The 18908-nt window shown below is 38.5% G+C and overlaps 1 protein-coding gene across 2 annotated transcripts in view; it reads right to left on the bottom strand.

The window, feature by feature from the left end:
- Positions 1 to 18908, bottom strand: part of GRIK1 (glutamate ionotropic receptor kainate type subunit 1) — a gene marked incomplete at both ends in the record, with an annotated part of 155975 nt that overhangs the window by 42713 nt on the left and 94354 nt on the right. For both annotated transcript variants that reach the window (XM_079537845.1, XM_079537846.1), the window contains 3 exons: positions 5089 to 5232; positions 8164 to 8337; positions 10309 to 10362. In XM_079537845.1, coding sequence (XP_079393971.1) covers positions 5089 to 5232; positions 8164 to 8337; positions 10309 to 10362 — 372 coding nt within the window. The remainder of the gene's footprint in view (positions 1 to 5088; positions 5233 to 8163; positions 8338 to 10308; positions 10363 to 18908) is intronic.

Genomic DNA, 18908 nt, shown 5'->3' with positions numbered 1-18908 from the left:
GGAGTGAGAGAGAAGGATCAGAAGGGAAGGTTAAATCTTGCATTCCTAGGAGGAGCAGTGTTTATTTTACACTGCACAAATGTGACTGCCACTAAAGTGACTGTGTGATTTACTGTTGACTCCAAACATGAAAAACAACTTTGCACTATTGTGATAACAGGGGATAGGACTTCATTGTAACAGATACTGATTGTGCAGGTGAGGCAGTGTGGGGAGATCCTGTTCCACGTAGCTAACAGCCTGAACACATTAACTAGATAAGAGCCATTGTACATCTTTTACAGAAGGGAATCACAGCCTTTCCACCTACAGAACTTCTTCACCTAGATTTCACGCCCTGTCACTTTTGTTTTAGACTGATTTGATAGCTATGTGTGTAGGCAGTGATTAGCCTGATCATGTCAGTGACTTGAAAATATCCACAAAGCAATGGTCTGCTTTTTTGTCTCTGGTAACTGAGACAAAGTTACTGGAGCTGGCTGAAAATGATTTGCTCATGGTTGCAGAGAATCCATGGCAGAACCAGAAACCAAAGTCAGACCTTTAGTGTTCCCACCCAACATCTTGTGTGGGAAACATCCTCCCTGTCCATGCTGTTGTCTTATTACAGTGATGTTGACTCACTGAACAACAGAGATCCCATTGAGACTTCACATGATGCAAAGCACAGTGTCATTTCCACCCGAGATAACAGAACCCAAGCAATGGAATATATGTGAATGAGTGAGTAGGAGGCTTGTGTACTTGATGTTTGAAACACATTGTTTCAATAAGAGTACACTGCTCTGAAATCTAAACCATCTGCATTTAACAGTTATCTTGCAAGGTTTTCTGTGTAAAGGCTGTTCACAGTGAATTGCTCAATGGTGCAATGGCTAGGGCTGTTGGGAGCTTTTCCAGTGCAAATAAGTTTGGGCCATGTGCTAACTCCTAAATGGAAATATCAGTGTGGAAAAAATGATGAGCATTTCTAGTAGGCAAGAACATACAAAATATGTTCCAAAAAATTGTTTTTGTGTAGTAAATATAAAAAAAAATCTTCATCTATTCAGATAAAAACAGTTTATAGTAACTCTTGCCCACTTTTTAAACAAGTCTACTTTCTAGACAATCCTTGAGAAAGTAAAACTTGAGTAGAAGAGAATATACATCATCTTTCTGCCAGATTTCTTGTTTTAATTCTAAGCATCATAGTATCAGAGACTTGCTGACAATTTCTGTCTATTCTACTCTTACTATGCAAGTTCCAGAACTATTATTTTGATATTTATATGTGCATAGATAATTGCATGAATTTTAAAATTTTATTTCAGAATATAAGTGTCTGTTGGCATTAACCTCAGCTATACATTATCTTCATGGAAGAAGGTACTACCAAAAGAAGATTGCATGCAGTTTTTGATCCAGAACATAGATGTATTGCTCTTACTGCTGGTCTCTACTAACCAGCCATGCTGACATATTTTGTCATCAATAAACAGAAACTGAAACGTATACATACTTCAGATTTTTTGTTTAAATCTTTGAGATTTCTGAGTGTGATTCTCTTTGAGGAGAATAAAGTTAGTAAAGATAAAGTCTGCATCCATATTTTCTGAAACTCTATTCTGTTGTTCTTATAGTTACTTCTGAGATCAAGTGAGGGAAGCTCACACTGATTTACAAGATAATTGAATAAAAATCAATAGACAAATGTTATTCTGGAACTTAACCCATGATTTAAAGGGGACATGATTAGGGAATCTGATCATCTAATTGTGAAAAATTGTTTTATGTTTGTGCACATTTGCCTTTCAGGGAGGGTGGAATCAGTCCTTCTCTCTTATTCCCTCTCTGAAGAGAGAGAATGACCTAACTTTTCTTTCTGGAAGTGGGCAAGATCTGCTCTCTGTTAATGCTTCTGCAAGGGCTAAAATATTACAATATCATTTAGATATCAATGACATTAGGTCACTGAGAAAGACAAGTTTCTGACAAGGACTTATTTTTCATTAAAAAGATCTTTATGATCTACTGTAGAAAAATCTTGATCCCAGACAGTGTATTTTATGTATAAAACCCTCCTTTATGAGAACTAGTTGATAACCTCTCTGACCTCAAAGCTGTCCTCAAGTTGAAGGAACTTTAGGCAGGATTGCTTTTCCATGCAGGTTGGTAAATGGTTCCTATAATCAGCATTAGCTCATGAGATCTTTAGAGAATAGAAGATTACTCTTTCTGTCACTATAATTGCTTGATAATTATCAATCAATAATATATATATATATATTATTTTATATAATAATATTATCAATTATATATATATATATAATTGATTATTTTCTAGCTTCAGACATTATTTTTCTTTTGCTTTTCTCACATAGGCCTACTAGTAGTGTAGTAAGTCTTGGCCATTAGGAAAAACAGGCAGTTATTCTGATACTGCTTTTACCTGGTACTCTTGAAGTCATTAAGCCAATGGAGGAATATTCACACATTACAATACAATACAATTTGGTTTCATATACTCTGAAAATTCAGAAACTAACTCCAATGAGCTTGCATTCAAAACAGTATAAACCAGATGATGTCACAGAATATCCACTTTCCCATTGCTTTCTGGAAGAAGCTATCTCTCCTTTTTAAGGACCAGGCATAGCATTTGACTTTGACATCCCAACAGGATAGTGACAAGCTTAAAAAATTTAATTTGCCCTCTGAAGAGTGAAGAGGCTTTCCACCTTATCCTCTGCTTACATCCAGAATGGTTCTTTTCAGTTAGCAATAATCTGGTATTTTGTAAATGGGCTCATAAGAAATGCAGTCATCTCACTTATTTTATCACCACTAAGATATAATGCAAAGAAACCAAAATACACCAGGAAGCTATTGAAGATCTTGCCAAGCTCTAACACCTGCAGTACTCATTGCATGCAGTCTCTTTGTCTGAACGTTATTCTCTGAGACCAGCATGTCTTCAGAGCAGCCTGTAAAATAGCTTCTCATATTGCCAGTACCATATTACAATCTAGTATAATTAAACTGTATTTATGTGGGCACAAACCATTCTTTCTGCTTGCTTGACTTTTTCTCTGCATGCCTTTCCATGCATCCATTTGATTCATAATTTATATAGTTCATCCCTCCTTGCTGAGCAAATCAGATCCTAACGTGAGTGACATCTAATCATATTTGCTATTTAGTTTCCAATGCCTGTTATAGCCTTCAAGGGAAATATAATACTGTCTTATTAAACCTTATCATGCAATTTTAATAACCACTTTTTTTTTTTTTTTTTTTTTTTTGCTAGAACAGAAACAGGAAGATAAGACCTTTGCTGTGTTTAAATCAGTGTTTTAGTGACCACAAAAGACACTATCTGCTCAACAATCACTAATTAGCTCACATATCTCACTCCATACAAGAGAAGCCAGCTGTACATGATAAATGGGAACTGTATAACTGCTTAACAATAAAATCTGAATAGAATCTGCAGAGATACATCTAGAATTTCTGGCAATTCAGGACCCTTAAGATATGAGATCAGCATCACCCAAAATAGGTGATATAGAATTATGCAAGTGCCTTCACTGATTACAAAGTCATTTGCTAACTTTCAGTATCATTGTAATTCTTTTAAAAATGTACCAGAAATTATATGTCATAGAAACATCAAGATTGGAAAAGAACTGTAAGATTACCCAGTCCAAACATGAATCAATCACCACAGCGCTCACTAACCATGTCCCTCAACGAGTAGCACTGCTACCTCATTTTGCTTGAAGTCAAGAAGTACAAGATTAAAAGGTTCCCATTCAGATTAAATCAGGACGGGGAGGAAGTTTGTCCTCTGAGGTCATTTTCTTGTCTTGTACTGATTCTGCTTACAGCCCCACCACTTCCTCCCCAAAGCAGGAGCTGGATGTCATATAGGTGAGATCAGCGAGAGTAGAAAGAGCCAGTGCTGTCTTCTGTGAGCCTTCCCACAACTGAGTCTCTGCTGGGAAATATTTCAAAGCTTCCTTGATTCTAAAAGTCAAGTGCTCTTCACTACTAGGGTGACTCTTGTCTTTTCCTTATATTTTGAAGAAGTTTGTAGGGAAACCTTAAAATCCATAGAACTCTGTGTGGAGAGTACTGTATTAATAAGTATCACTTACGTGTGTTGGTGAATCACCATGTTGTAGACTGACTATGGCAACTCTAAGAAATTTGGAGGAGGTGTTTTGGAGGAGGTGACAATAGTTCTTGTACATGTCCTGAAGCCACCACATCTTCCCTTTCAGCTTGTTCCTAAGATATTCCTGGATTCAGTTGTATGTCCTGATGTGCTGCCACTACTTATCTTGTACCTCAATATACAGGTAATGTTCCACCTTCTCAAGAACTAATGAGTTTGGCTATAAAAGAATTTCATTATCATGACCCAAAACTGGGGGAAATGGTAAAATATACTTAGGAAGCTACACATAATTTATAATTTTCACTTTCATGCTCTGCCTTAAAGGAGAAGCTTCCTTTTGAGATTCATAATACAAACTGTTTTATTGGAAATGTGAGGACATTTCAGCTGAAACATGTATTTTTAGAATATTTATGGATCAAGATATCCCAGTGATGAAATCTTATGAGATAGTGCATAACCTCATGAAGCAATTTGCTTCTTTAGAAGTAATGATTGAAGTATTTTCTGAATGTTGTATTATTCAGTGAGTCATCAAACAGTCTGTAAAACAATCAATTTAAAGTGGTGAACTAACGCTTCCATTTTCTGGAATGCTTGCTCACTTAAGAAGTTATAAACATCCATAATTACCCAAGCAAAACCCATGGGAAGTCTTGTGCCTTAGCCTGAGATTTTATCACACTTAGGGCTTAGTAGTTCATGTTTCTCAAAGACCAGATAAAGTTGCAACTAAAACACAGCCTCTGTGTCTGTAAAACACAGCCTTGTGACTGTAAATCAATGTTTCTCCTCTGGGAAAGTGAGGAAAAACTGGGTGCCAGAAATATAGCATATGACAAAGAGCAGGAAGCAATAACACAGGCCAGAACAGTAATGAACAGAGGAAGGATTATGCTGGCCATAAGCAGATGGTCTACACTTACCTCTTTTATCAGATTCATAAATCTGGGTCCAAAACGCCATGGCTTGTGTCTATGACACTGCAGGGAGCTGACAGTCATTTGAGAGGCACGCTGGGAGGCCACTGCTACCATGTAAACTGCGTCGTACATCAGAGCTGCCTCAGTCTACATGAAAAAAAAATAACACAGAAAGGCTTTTTTTAAATATGCCTCCTTTTACCTGGCTTCAATACTGAGAAGCAAAATTCTGGGTTGGTGATAAGGAAGAATTCACTTCTTCCTTCATTGGCTCTCCTTGGAAATCCGTTGCTAATGCTGATGGGTTTGTTTTCTTTTGTTTTCAGTGTAAATTACTTTCATACAATTTTCAGGTGGACACTGGGAAGAAAATGCAGGAAGGAGTTTGTTTGCAACAGCATGGTGAGGAGTGTTAATGAGCAACACAGATCCTGTCTTTCCAGGGAAATCAGTCCCACTGAGCACCACAGAAGTATCTTAAAGATATTTGCTGCTTCTAAGTATCTGACTGCCTTCAGATATCTTGGCTGTTGACATTAATGGGTATAATGGCTCCACTGAACTCCGGCTATAGCAATTCCCTTGCCTTACCTCCCATGCCACCTTAGAGGAAGGTGACTTTTCTTTTTGAGGTACCTTAGTGACAAAGGTGAATTTCTACATCTAAACTCTATTGTCTAAGACAGTCAATACCTCTATGATGCTGAAATCTTATTAAAATTGCTGGATGCTTGTTGTGCATCAGTATTTCTTCTGAGAACTGACTTACTGGTTAAAAACCATACCCAGTAAGCCCCAGACTGATATTGCACAGTCTATAAACCTTTATCAGTGAATTTTTTTAAGAAAAATCTTACCTTCTCCCACATTGTACTTTGTTGATTTGGTGCTTGAGATAGGACTGTCTGTGTTTCCCATAACGCATAGGGTTGTGGCAAAAATGAAGTACTTATATTTCTTCAAAAGCTACTGAATAATTAAGTAGGGGCCTTTAAAAAGGCAGTAACTGTAGATGAGAAAAGCTGGACATGTTTATATGAACTGCGAAGTTACAGCATTTTTTATTCCTTTCCTGTGTTACTCCCTTAGGAAATTAATAGATTTGATTCTTTGTTTCATTTACCTAAGTACATTACAACAGCATCATTCTTACCAGCATTTGATTTCCAGCAAAAACCTCCATTGTGATCTGAATTTATCAATTAATCTTAATGTACTGCAGATGAGGAATTGCTCTTGACACACTAGTCAGGATCTGCACAAAACCATGCTCTCACAACTCAAGCAAATTAAAAATGTTATAAGTGGCGAGGCAAGCAGGAAGAGACAACAACATCTGTTCTCAGCATCAAGAGTCTTAAAGAAAATACTTGTTCCAAACAGACCCACTGACTAAAGGCCTGATCCCAAACCCCTCTAACTCAGTGGAAAGATTCATATTAATCTCAAGTCAATGGGTTTGAGTACAGGTCTTTTTATTAGACAAGAGACATGTGCATTCAGGATTGAATTTTTCACTGGTGCTGATGTACCTGTTGGTCTATGTCCAAAGCTTAGAGGATCTAGAAGTACTTAGTGAAAATGTTTCAGTGCACACCTTGCTTTGCATTCCTAATTGGGATCACCAAGCCTGTTACTTAACATGATGCCTCCCTCATGGTTAGTATGTTGGGCAGTACTGCCCAACCTGGCAGTTTGGATCTTGTGTTTGTGCAACTTACTACTCATCCATCCCACCTTGCAGTAACTGGGAGGTTACACTGCTTCTTCTTGTCATTTGTTTCTCCTTCTTTTATGTTTTAGTGCTTGGGGTAACATTGAGAAACAAAGAGTCACCTCATTTTCTGAAGAAAAGCGCCTAAATGTTGATATCTATTCGTATGCACAGGAAGAAGAGGTCCAAGACCTAGTCTTGGAATTGTCTTTCTGATTTTGATTCTGTTTTAAATTACTGCAAAGAAACTCAAAGATCTACTTAGAACAAATACATCTCTGTGTGCCATTTGGGCATAAAATGGGATGTGAGCTCAAAACTGCTTTGGTTATGCTCTGCTCATCTCCCACAATCTGTGATCATGGCAGAAATTATAGCATGAAAGGAAAAATCCTGAATTAACAATAGGATATATAATCCTCACCTCCTTGTAATGTGCAGCTTGTCATAGTCTTATTGTCTAACGAAACATAGCAGTACTGCAGCTCTCTATCAAACTGAACAAGCAAAACTTATTATGAATACTTAAGCACTCACAGCTTATTATGAATACTTAAACACTCACAGATAACTAAGAAGATGCTTTTCCTGGTGTTCATGCTGTCCCAGAGTATGAAGGACACTAAGATGTTAGAGAGGTGCAAAGGAGGGGATGAGAGATTAGTAAGAACTTAGGTTTTCCTAAAATCCTAGTTTCTCTCCTGCTTCTGGGAACACAGTTATATTGCTGAAACTGATATATATATATATATAAATGCTAGTGGTAGCACACATAATGAATTTTTCTTCAGGGGTTAGAATGCTTCAGAATTTTACCTGCAATCATCTGCAATAAAACCTACTTTGTATCACCTCTACTACCTCTATCCAAGACAAGACATATTATCTTACTGCAAAAAAATGGCAGCCCTCTACCCTGCAAAACTGAATGGAGTCATATGGTCTGTGTGATTGCTCCTATTCTTTCCTTTCATTCTTAAGGAAGTGGTAGGGAAAAAAAATCCTAATTTCCTGACTTGATGATACCTTTCATTTATCTTTAAATTATATCTTAAAAGCCAGAGTTGCTGTAGATTATAGAAATGAAGGGAAAGGGTTCTTTTCCAATTTAGAAGTGCTATTACCTGTCCACATGTACAATATCTTTCCTGCAGGTCATAAATCCTATATCTGCTCTGAAAGTTTTTATTTCCTGTTGCATTTTTCACTCCATCCAGAACATTAATGGAGAAGTGAGACAGTAGTATATACATTTGTAACAAAAAGATGGATGGTGTAGGCTGGATGGTAGCACAACAGAGAGCTGTTACTCTTCTCCAGAGCGTGCTATAGATGCCTTTGCATCATTGCAGTTGCTCACTTACTGTCATCATGCCATCAAGGAGGCCAGTCTCTGGTTTTGGTGGTGCCTGCAGACGCTCCATTGACCATTTCTCAATGACTGATGAGACCTGAGGATTCTCAATGTTGAGTAGGCGAAAGCCTGTCATATTGACTCCGCTGTATCTGTAAGGTTCCAGGTCCAATGCAAATAGATCCTAAATCAACATTAAGAAAACAATCAAAATCAGATGTAACGTTTTTAAAGCAAAATATTCAGAAAATACAATTAGACAATTAGATAAGAATTGTATTTGATTTTTAATCCAAAGCTCTTGTTCTGCTTTTTTTTAACCCCTGAGAACTCTGCTTGCCCTCAAATCTTATCCATAACCATTTCAGTTGTAAATCCGAATAAAGAAAGGTTGTGTGAAGTTTATGACAAACTACATATCTGCTTTGTTGGAATATGTAAATCAGATCCCCACAACAATGTTATTTTGCAACCAAACCACAACAACAGTATCTAATTTTAGCCCTCTAACAGTGCTACAGTGCTGACAAGCCAACATGAAGAATTAGTTGGTCAAAGCTGAGCTTATTTCTGAACTCTGGGAAGGAAAACTCCAAGAGATATCAAGAGCAATACACTTTTTCTGCTTATGAACCCCATTTTTCCTCTGTCTTACCTGCTTCAGTGACTTGCTGCCAGCGTGCCTAATGGCCACACTGAGCCAATGCACAGTAACTACATGCACTGCAGTGCTCATTGTTTACAGGGCAGGGAAATAATAGACATTCTAAATGGCATAACTGTGTGGCAAATACCACAGCTAGATTTATCAAGCAGTGGTGAGATGATAACTGCTTTTCAAAGCCTGAAGGGCTGTTTTTGTTTTGTTTTGTTTTTCCCCCAAAAAAGTCCTTTTTGCTGATCCTGGAAAGCTGGTAAAATGACAAATATGTGGATTTTAATACAACAGTAGCTGTGAAAATATCAACATTTATACCACAACACCTAGATAACACCAACAATGTTTACTGTTTGTTTGTTTTTAATGTACTTAATGCTTTGTACTATCCCATGCATATTGTTTTACTTGGTTACTATTTTATGATAGATTCACAGCTATTGTATAAAACAGTATGATCTACGGTAAACTCTAAATTTTCATATTTTCCTAGGTGTTAAAATGGGCTCAAGGAGAACTATTTCAGGCTACTGGAATTTTCAATTCCACACAGCTAGAGTCTTTTCTGACTAATGAATTGACTCTTGGATTCAGAATGAATTTTCACTTCCACGTGAAATGTTATATGGAAAGGAAATTAAAAATATGCTGATGCACAGAACTGACACAATCCAACTTTCTAGGACTGTTCTAGCAATACAGGCACTTGTCTGTCTTCCTACAATGCAAGTCTACAGTGCAAATAGATCTTCAGCATTGACTCAGTTGTATGTGGTATGCATATTAAAATATAGGAATGTATCTTGAAATAAGTAATTAACATTTGGACTATAAAAGAAAATGTAGCATTTTTCTTTTATTATCAAAAACCCAAGAGAAATTTAGAAAAATGTGATTTTCTTTTTTGTGATACTTTTGTGATAATGAGATAATTAATAGGAATTAAACAATAATTCCTTGTCTGACACTTGCTAAAACAAAACACACATCTTCACCTCTGAATTATTCTTTTTTTCATAACACTGTACCCAAAAAAAACAGCTTGGAGCAACAGGGTCAGTGCAGTTGAGCTTGGTGGTCTTCAACTAGCGAAAAATTAGGTGCTGCTGAAGAATAAGCTCACACAGTATGCTGGATGAGGGCTGTACCCCACTGCCTGCAGAATGCTTGGTTTCAGCTTTGCTGCAAAGCCATCCATTGTCTATTTCATACTTTATTCAAAGCCATTCATTCATTATTTTCTACTCTGTTCCTTCTATACCAACGACTGGGCCTTATATGTGATATTGAAGTTGATTTCCATTATATTACGGTGTTGGTTAGCCCGACTGATCCTGCAAAACTTGTGACTCTTGATGCAGTAAAGACTCTTAGTACTCATTCTCCAGGAAATTCCTTGAGTTAACTGCAGCACAAATCACAGAGAGGAATGGAAACTTTCTAGCTGACTTTTTTTGCAATGGAAAAAAAGTCATGCCCAGATCTTCAGTTTCTTACCAGTGTTGTAAAAAAGTAGTGATAGTATTCAGTCATCATTCCCATGGAGAGAATCTGTGGAAAGAGATTAAAAGTAGAGTATATTTTACATTGGACACTTTCAGTATACTAAAAAGCACGGTAACCCATGCATCTGGAACAATACCAGGTGAAATTCTTCAGTTTGCAGTTTAGAAATGCTAATAGGAATTTTATTTACAGACAGTTTATAGCAGTGGGGCCAGATGCAAACCTCTAGAGGGATGTGGTTTTCCTTCAGCCCCTGTCCAAAAACTGCTGAAAATGCTTACATGAGGCCACCCCCACAGTGTGTTATGGGATGCTCTGCAGTTCCAGTCTGGCATCACCTACGCTTATTGCCACATCCATGCACACTGCTACTGTGATGCAAACATATTGCCCTCTTTGAGACTGTGTGAAGTGGAGGAAAAGCTGTGAGGTAGAAAACCAGTGGAAAATTCATCATCACGACAGAAATACAGGGAAAGGTTGAATGTTATTCAGTCTGGATCACAGTAAAGTAAGCGTATGCTATTAATAGTATTTTAGAATGCTTTGGCAGTGTCTGGATAGTTACTTGAAAGACAGGGGAAAATGATCTGATCTGACTTGCCAAAATTCTTTCATAGTAGAAGCCTGTTTGATTGTGTGTGAAAATTCCTCATATAAAGAAAGGGAAGAACCTAAACTTTCTAAGCTGCAGAAGATAATAAAAACAGCTCAGTGTTAATCACAAACAACCAATCCATTTCCAGACACTAAAAATCAAGCCAGAAGGCAAGTATTTTACTGAAACACTCCATTGAATTTACATGTCAAAATTGCCTTTTTTATTTCTTATTTTATTAAGCCTCTTGTATGGCTTTTCTTAGAGTTGTTTTATTACCTGGAAAAGTCAGCAGACTAGCAACCCTGGAGACAGACGTTCCTTCCCTTTTTATGCACATAAAATTATATATGGTGATATCACTGAATACCTCTGCATGCTGTGTTTCCCAGCTGATTTGTAGAATCAGCGAATGGCTTAGGTTGAAAGGGTCCTCAAAGAATACTGAGCTCCAGCCCCTTGCTGTTGGCAGAGACATGGCTGGACTGAATTCTGCTCCCTGAACCAGCTCTGCTTCTGTAACTGTGGTTTCTGCTACTGAAGGAGGTGCCAGGCAGGACTTCTGTGATATGGGTTTCTTTTTAGTTGAAAGTGTACTGAAATAATCCAAGGTTTTTATATGAGACATAGAGCAACTTCTAGGTAATAATGGTTCTAATGCAGCTTGAACACAGGTATTCCTCTGGATGTCTAGATTTACTTGGTCCTGACTCTCACAGTTGGTTTATGGTGCTACATAATTATGACAGTAAGATTATACCAACAAATGCAGAGGACGTTTACAAATACCCAGATTTAAATTGTCTGTTCATTAAAGTTTTAATTCTTAGCTTGATATATAAAGTCTGATATTGCATTTCTGTAATAGAAGGTATACACTCCAATCTTCCCGTATAGAAATAGTAAGATGATAGAGGATCAGGACAACGCTAAGCTATCACATCTTTAAACACAACTTCCACTAGAAAAATATATTAGCTTGAATGATTACCAAGTGTATAGCCAGGTGTTTGGGAAGAATTATTTAGTTCGTGCAGCTGCAGATACACAGCTCCTGGGTACACAGTTAGTTAATCCAGGGTAGCCCAATTATTATATTTTCTTCACACATCCAAAGGCCCGAGAGACAGGTTTGTTTGCCTCCTCAACACATTTTAGATTAAAACTTTTTTTTTTTTTTTTTTTTTTTTTTAATATTGATTCCCAAATAAAGCACTATAAACTGAGGTGGCAGAGCACACACATGGCTGTGAATAATAATGATTTCGAAAGTCATACTACAGAACTACATCTGACAACAAAGCAGAACCCCTGACAAACAAGGACAATTACATGTAAAAAATGGGATTCGATCAACAGTGTTACCTGTCGTGCATGAGACACAGGTTCACAATGGAGGTGTTCAAAAGCCATGTGGATGTGACACTGAGAGACATGGTTAGTGAGTGTGGTTGGGATGGGTGACAATTGGACTAGGTGATCTTAGTAGTCGTTTCCAACTTTAATGATTCTATAATGGCCAGCAGTGGAAGAGTGCCCTGGATTTGGCAATGGCCTGGCTTCAAGGGTGCCATGAGAGAGGCTTGCTGAAGTTCTTCCAAGGAAAGCTCAATTGATGTGGCACTTTTATAATTTCTCTATTAGCAATGACTGAATTAAGATGTGAAGCTACAGATAGCTGGAAGAGAGCTTGTAAGTGGCACACACACAGTAATAACTTTTTCTTTTTAAGGAATAACTGTTGATCTGTCTCAGGTTGGGCCCTGATCTGTTGCTGAGCTCTCTTACTTAGCACTGATCATAAGAACAGACTGCACTGGTTGTCCCTCCCCACCCTCCGACACTCATTAGCAATGATAATTAATTAACAGGTACATAGCCCTTAGACTTTGTTGTGATTTGTGAATTAGATTTGTAGATTGACCTAAATAAGGTGCTTTTTATTCACGGTTATGAGAGACTTTGCAATAATAACTTATTTATTTCTCTTTTAGGGTAACATAATGGCTAAGTATAACTCCCAGTGAATGGAGAGATTTGATGACCATACTGAGAGTTCACTCTGACGGATGGTATTAGGAAAACAGGAAATGAAGGCAAGTATAAGAAACAGCAGGAGGGATGTTAGGTACCATGCTGAGGACCCCAAAGCATCACCTTAATGATTTGAAAGCACCTATTAGAGTAATTAGAAGAGTTGCACTTGCGTGCTCTCAGCAGCAGGGGCTCATTTTCTGCTGTCTGTCTGCAACACAGCAGCAGCAGATATGGGGACAGCAGTTTCCAGGAACTACCTGAGGCAGACAGTAAGAAAAGTATGATGGGAGCAAAGATCCCTTTCAGGCTGACACATCTCCGAAGAACCTGGCAAAGCAGCTGCACAGGCTCTTCCCACTGAGCCTTCCCAGTACAGAAAATGAGCAGAACAGCCCAGAAGAGGGACAGGAAATCAGTAAGTTTTGTTTATACATATATAGCTGCCCATAAGAAATTAGAACGAAATTTGATTGCATTCTCCTATTTAAATAATTTGCATGCAATTACATAAATAATTATGCATATATTTAAATAGTCTTATTTAAATAATAGCAGCTTTTACTTACTGTGGAATTCAGATGAATGTAAACTAGCAAAACCATGATAAAATGCTCTGTATTCTTCTTGCAGGTCTCCTTCCCACAGAACTCTATATAAAATCTGTTCTTCAGCCAACCCCCAAATATAGGTTACGGAAGGAAATATAATAAACTCCCATCTCCAGTTATCCATTTCAAATCAAAGTTTTGCACTTGTGTTTAGTAAACCTGTACTTTTAGCTGTGGTTTTTGAAATGCAATGTGAATTTGATCTAGTATCAATGGTCAAAGTATATAAATGGACAGAGACTGGATCAAAAATACTGTCTGTGGTTTGGACGGGACCAGGCTATGTTTGAGCATTGCCCAAAGATAGAACAAAGGGCAATGGGTGCAAAGTGGAACACAAAAAGTTCCATCTGAACATGGGGAAAAAATTATTTTTGTGAGGGTGAGAGAGCACTGCAACAGGCTGCCCAGAGGAGTGGTGGATATCTCCTTCTGGAGATATTCAAGACCCACCTGCATGCTTTCCTGTATAAGCTGCTGTAGGGAATCTGCTTTAGCAGGGCATTGATGTTAGACTTGATAGTCTACAGAGTCCCATTCCAACTCCTACAATTCTATGATTCCATGACCTCTTATGTATGTAAATCGATTTGGATTCCTTGTTCTTGGCTTGCATTGTATCTCAGCTCTAACTTGATTATTCATCTTGTTAAAAAAAAAGCCAGCATAATTATTTCCTCATTTAGAGCTGGTCTTAGTCTTGGAGGCAGGCTGGAATCAGACTGATGGTGAAGAGTATTAGTAGGAACTGCATCAAATACTTTACTCATTTTCACTTTGCATTTTTCTCACTCATGCTGTTATTCAATTTCATGAATATGAAATGAATGTGTTTCATTATCCAATTAATTAGCACCACCACTGTTTCTAGGATCAGTAATATATGCCATAATGAATAAAAGAGCCTGTGCCTCATGGCTTCCTAATTGCTCAGCATAAAAGGCTTATATTGTCCTTGCAGTGCTTCCCTGGACGTGACAACTCACTGGAAACCTTCCGTGCAACCTGTGGCCCACTCAGTCACAGCAGTGGTCCAGCTCAAAATGGTATAAAGTTTCTTAAACATAAGCATGAGCCCCATCAGGATTTCTCAGGAAAGCACAGCTATTGTGCAAGAGAGAGGAGAACCAGTGAGAGGAGATTGCTTCTCATCCTGTGGCATAGGGGCATCTGGGAGGATTTGCTGCAGGTGTTCCTCTAGCAGCAGTGAGAACACAGCTTATGTTGCCTTTCTGCAGGAGATTGCCATTTTCACCCTTCCTGCCTGCCTACTGGAAGGATCACATTCAAGAACTGGAGTTTCATGTTCTCTATATTATCAAATTTATCACTATACTTAGAATGCATTCTACATTTTTTATACTCCTGTATGAACCAAATTAGTTATTTTGCTCTTTGTCACATGGTGAAAATATACATGGAAGTCTTTATAAAATGATTTATGAGTATCCTAAGCCTGATCAAATATGCTTTACATTTCATGAAATTATTTTTAACTGTGGAGGAAGAAGTAGATAATTTTAGGCTAGTAGCAATGTAATTTAAGAGAGATGAGTTTGCCTAGCAGGAATATCTATGCCAAGCATTGATGTATTAGAAGACTAAATTGAAGGTTAACACTAACAACTTAACCTCTTGAACTGAGTTCCTCGTATAAAAAGGCAAAATCAAAAAAAGTATAGTAAATGCAGTAGTAAGTAGTAAGAACATTTTGGAAGATATGCACATAAAGCAGATTACTATTTGTAAAAGCTTGATTTAACTGACTTGTGCAGTTACTTCCTAGTCTAGACAGGAACTAAATCTCTGTCCATGAAATATTTCAGCTAAGTGTTGTAAACAGCATGTTTCTTCCTAAGAAAGTGATTCTAAATTCCTCTTGTAAAGAACTCAATTCTGTTGATTTCAGACATTTTTGGAGGGTGGCCTATTACCTCACTCTCTCTTAGGTATGTCTTTGGGGGCTTGGAAAGGCAAGACATGCTAGGCATCACTGGAACAGGGTCAGGGTAAGGCAGGCACTGCTGAAGTTTACCAAGTTGGTTCCTACAGATCCTATGCTGGGACTTTGGAGAACACAGTTTTGCCCTTAGAAACCTCAACTGCTCTTGTTTTCAGCACCTGATTGGAACTAGATGATCTTTAAGATTTCTTCAAACCCAAGCCATCCTATGATTCCACACTAGGTTTTGCTGCTTGTCAGAGAATTTGTTTAGTCTTCATGAATTTCAACTCTCCATCAGAAAACTTTTCAAGTAAGTCAGAAGAGTCCAGATCAGCTGCAACTTCTTCCATCATCTCATTTGAAAATTGCAGGTGTAACATCTGAGCTCAAGTAATTTCAGATACCCTATTTCAAATAGTGGCCTGTCAGTCATTTTGGTCAGCTGGTTTGGATAGTCATCTGACTGCATGGTACCAGCAAACAGAGCCATGAAACTCCTTTAGGCATCATGCGCCAGTCACGTGGTTACCATTGCTTATGAGGGAATATGGACAGAAAAATCACAGCAACTACTGGAAAAAGCAACAATTAATAATCACAATTTCTGCTTACTCCTTCCAGATGCCAATGATGGAAGAACCAGATCTCATTAAGCTGGCTGGGGATTGTGAAAGTCTGGGCTCTCTGTAACACGTCAGAGAGAAGTAAAAAAGCAGGAGCTGAGGGAATAGATTATTCAGAGGCATGTAGGCTTTGTATTTTGTTTAAATTAGGTTATTGATTTTCCTATTATTTTGCACAGCGAAGAAGTGTGGTTCAATGGCATTTTATTTGAAGCTGTAAATGAGCAAAAGATTGTCCCATTTAAGAGAAGGAATCTGTCTTTTTTGCTCGTTTCTAAACAAATGCTCTAAGGAGGCAAGCAAAGAGGTCACCTCCTCATGTTCCACACCTGGTAACATATCAAGTGTTACCATGCTCCATATCCATGCTCCCAAACACAGCTCCATACACTTGACACATTCAGGGCATCATTTCCAATGCACTGATCCTTCAGTCCCAGAAAGAGCTTCTGGATTTTCCTTGCCCCCCCTTCCCAGCAGACAAGCCATGCCTCAGCCAGTGCCCGCCACTGTTGTAACCAACCCTTGCTCGGAGGGACCTTGGTGCTGAGGCAAGGCTTGGAGGCGGTGAGGGATGCTGACTGCCTGAAGAGAGGGTGTCCAAAAGAGGTGGAGTTGATGCGATACAGAGGAGAGATTCTCTGTACTTGAAGAAGGGAGATAAAGACCCTTCTACAAAGATCTGGGAGGAACCCAGGCGGAATTGGTCTGCGAGCAGGATACAAGGAACCAAGCATAAGAAATAGGGGGGCACATGCTTGTAAGACTGTGCTGCAATTTTAATCTGTGAAATACCATTCCCACTCCAACCTACTGCACATTTCCATCTCCTTTATTTATCTTCTTATGTGTGGGCTACTGAGTTTTGACTATGTTGCTGTAAATGCAGTAGTCAGACAAGAAATTCTCTTTTGGGGCCTGCTTTAGGTGACCCTTGGCACTGATTTCTACCCTATCAGAAATCTTATAGAATTTAACGATGGTATGTTTTTTGTTTGATTGGTTTTGTTTGTTTTTTCTTTGTTACTAACATTAAATAATTTTCTCAAAATAATTTTAATACTATTCAATATCTTGTTCTCATTCAGTGTAAAATTATATGCAGCTTTCCGTGTGCAGTGATGAGAACATAAATCATGGTAATGCAGGTGGCTCACCTACAATCAGACGAGCCACACACATTCAAAGCCCTGCACACCTCCACATTTCACAGCTGCTTTTGACAGTGAGAAACTTCAGCATCTGAGTTACAGCTACCAGCAGCTAAATACAGCCACAGAAGCGTTTCCTACAAAAGCTATTTTCCCTTTATTTCTAGCCTGTATTTATGATGCCTCTGTTCACACAGCTCTGACTCCCAGGTATATCTCTCTTAATTTTCTTGTTTTCTTCCACATCACCATCCACCATCCCTCTCTGAGCTCTAAAGGCACTGGAAAGCATTATCTGTATCTGCAGCATATCTATTGTCTTCCCTGATCCATTTCCCACAAAAATCGTTCTTCCACTTTGCCCTGTCTTAGTGCATCTTTTAGCTCTTCCTCTTCTTCTTTTGACATGAAGGTTATTTTATTTTATATTTTTTTACACTCAGCCTGGCGCATTTGAAGTTCTGTGCCTCCTGCAGTATGCCAAACATCTGCACTATATTCTTGCAGAGCTTTGAAAATTCATGCTGTTAGTTTAACCCTTCCCGCACGAATCACATTTTGGAGCACCTTGTCCCTGCTGTCAGGTTGAAATGCTTTTTGGATAGTCCTCTGCCAAGCAGCGTGAGGGCACAGCAGCTCTCCTTCCCACCCTTCCCCATATATTGCTTCTTGCAGGTGCACAGCAGTTCTTTCCCCATGTTCCCAACACCACACCTGCATCTAAGGCTGTAATAAACATATAGCTTGCACCAAGAAAACCCTAAGATATAGTACAGGTCCACTTTTCTGACAGCAATAAAGCCAGCCCTCTCGGCTCATGGGAGCTTGTGTACCCCAGCTCATTTAGGACACCATCCAGCAAGTTGGTATTAACAGGACCAAGGCTGTCCTGTGTGGACAAGATGGCTTCAGGCTCCACTGTCTATTACATCCAGTATATTGATACGTACTTTGATACAGAATGCTGCTCTACATTAAATATTCCAGCAAAACATAGCAGATTGGAAGCATTAGAATTTAACCTTTACAGGACAGCCCATCTTTATATCTTTAGACCAGTGGAAGCTTTCTTGATGATCTCTTGGAATCAATATTTCCCACTAAACAGACCGGCAGTAATAACAACACAAACTAACCAAAAAATCCAAGGAAAACATTGTTCCCAATGTGCTGCTTGCCTGAGATTATTGAATATAGGTCACTGACTTGTAGGAGCCAGTGCTTTAGACTTTGATTGTCTAGAAATGTATAGCAAGTGACAACAGCAAATTCTAATTTGCACCACTCTTTGTGTGCCGCTGGTAATGTCCCAGCCCATTATCATCAGGCCTTGTGGCATCTGTCCTTGCCTTGTGTGACTGTCCAGTTCTCACATGTAGGTCAGGACCATGTCAACCCTTGAACAATAGCCTCTCTTCCTGTTTAAATTACAGTTTCTTTCTCTGATAATGTCTCCATTCCGTCTTCTTGCTGTCCCAGAGTTTAAAATGCAATGAGATAATGCCAGCAGACCACATTTTGCTTTGTTACAGGATATGAATGCACAGATATGGTATTTTCTGCAATAGATTAATGTCCCATTGTTACTACATTCAGAACTGAACTTGATGGGCAGCCTCTGTGGAGGCA

Source organism: Tetrao urogallus, assembly GCF_951394365.1.
Source record: "Tetrao urogallus genome assembly, chromosome: 1".
NCBI classification, from domain to species: Eukaryota; Metazoa; Chordata; class Aves; order Galliformes; family Phasianidae; genus Tetrao; species Tetrao urogallus.
This window is presented reverse-complemented; position numbering and strand designations above follow the sequence as displayed.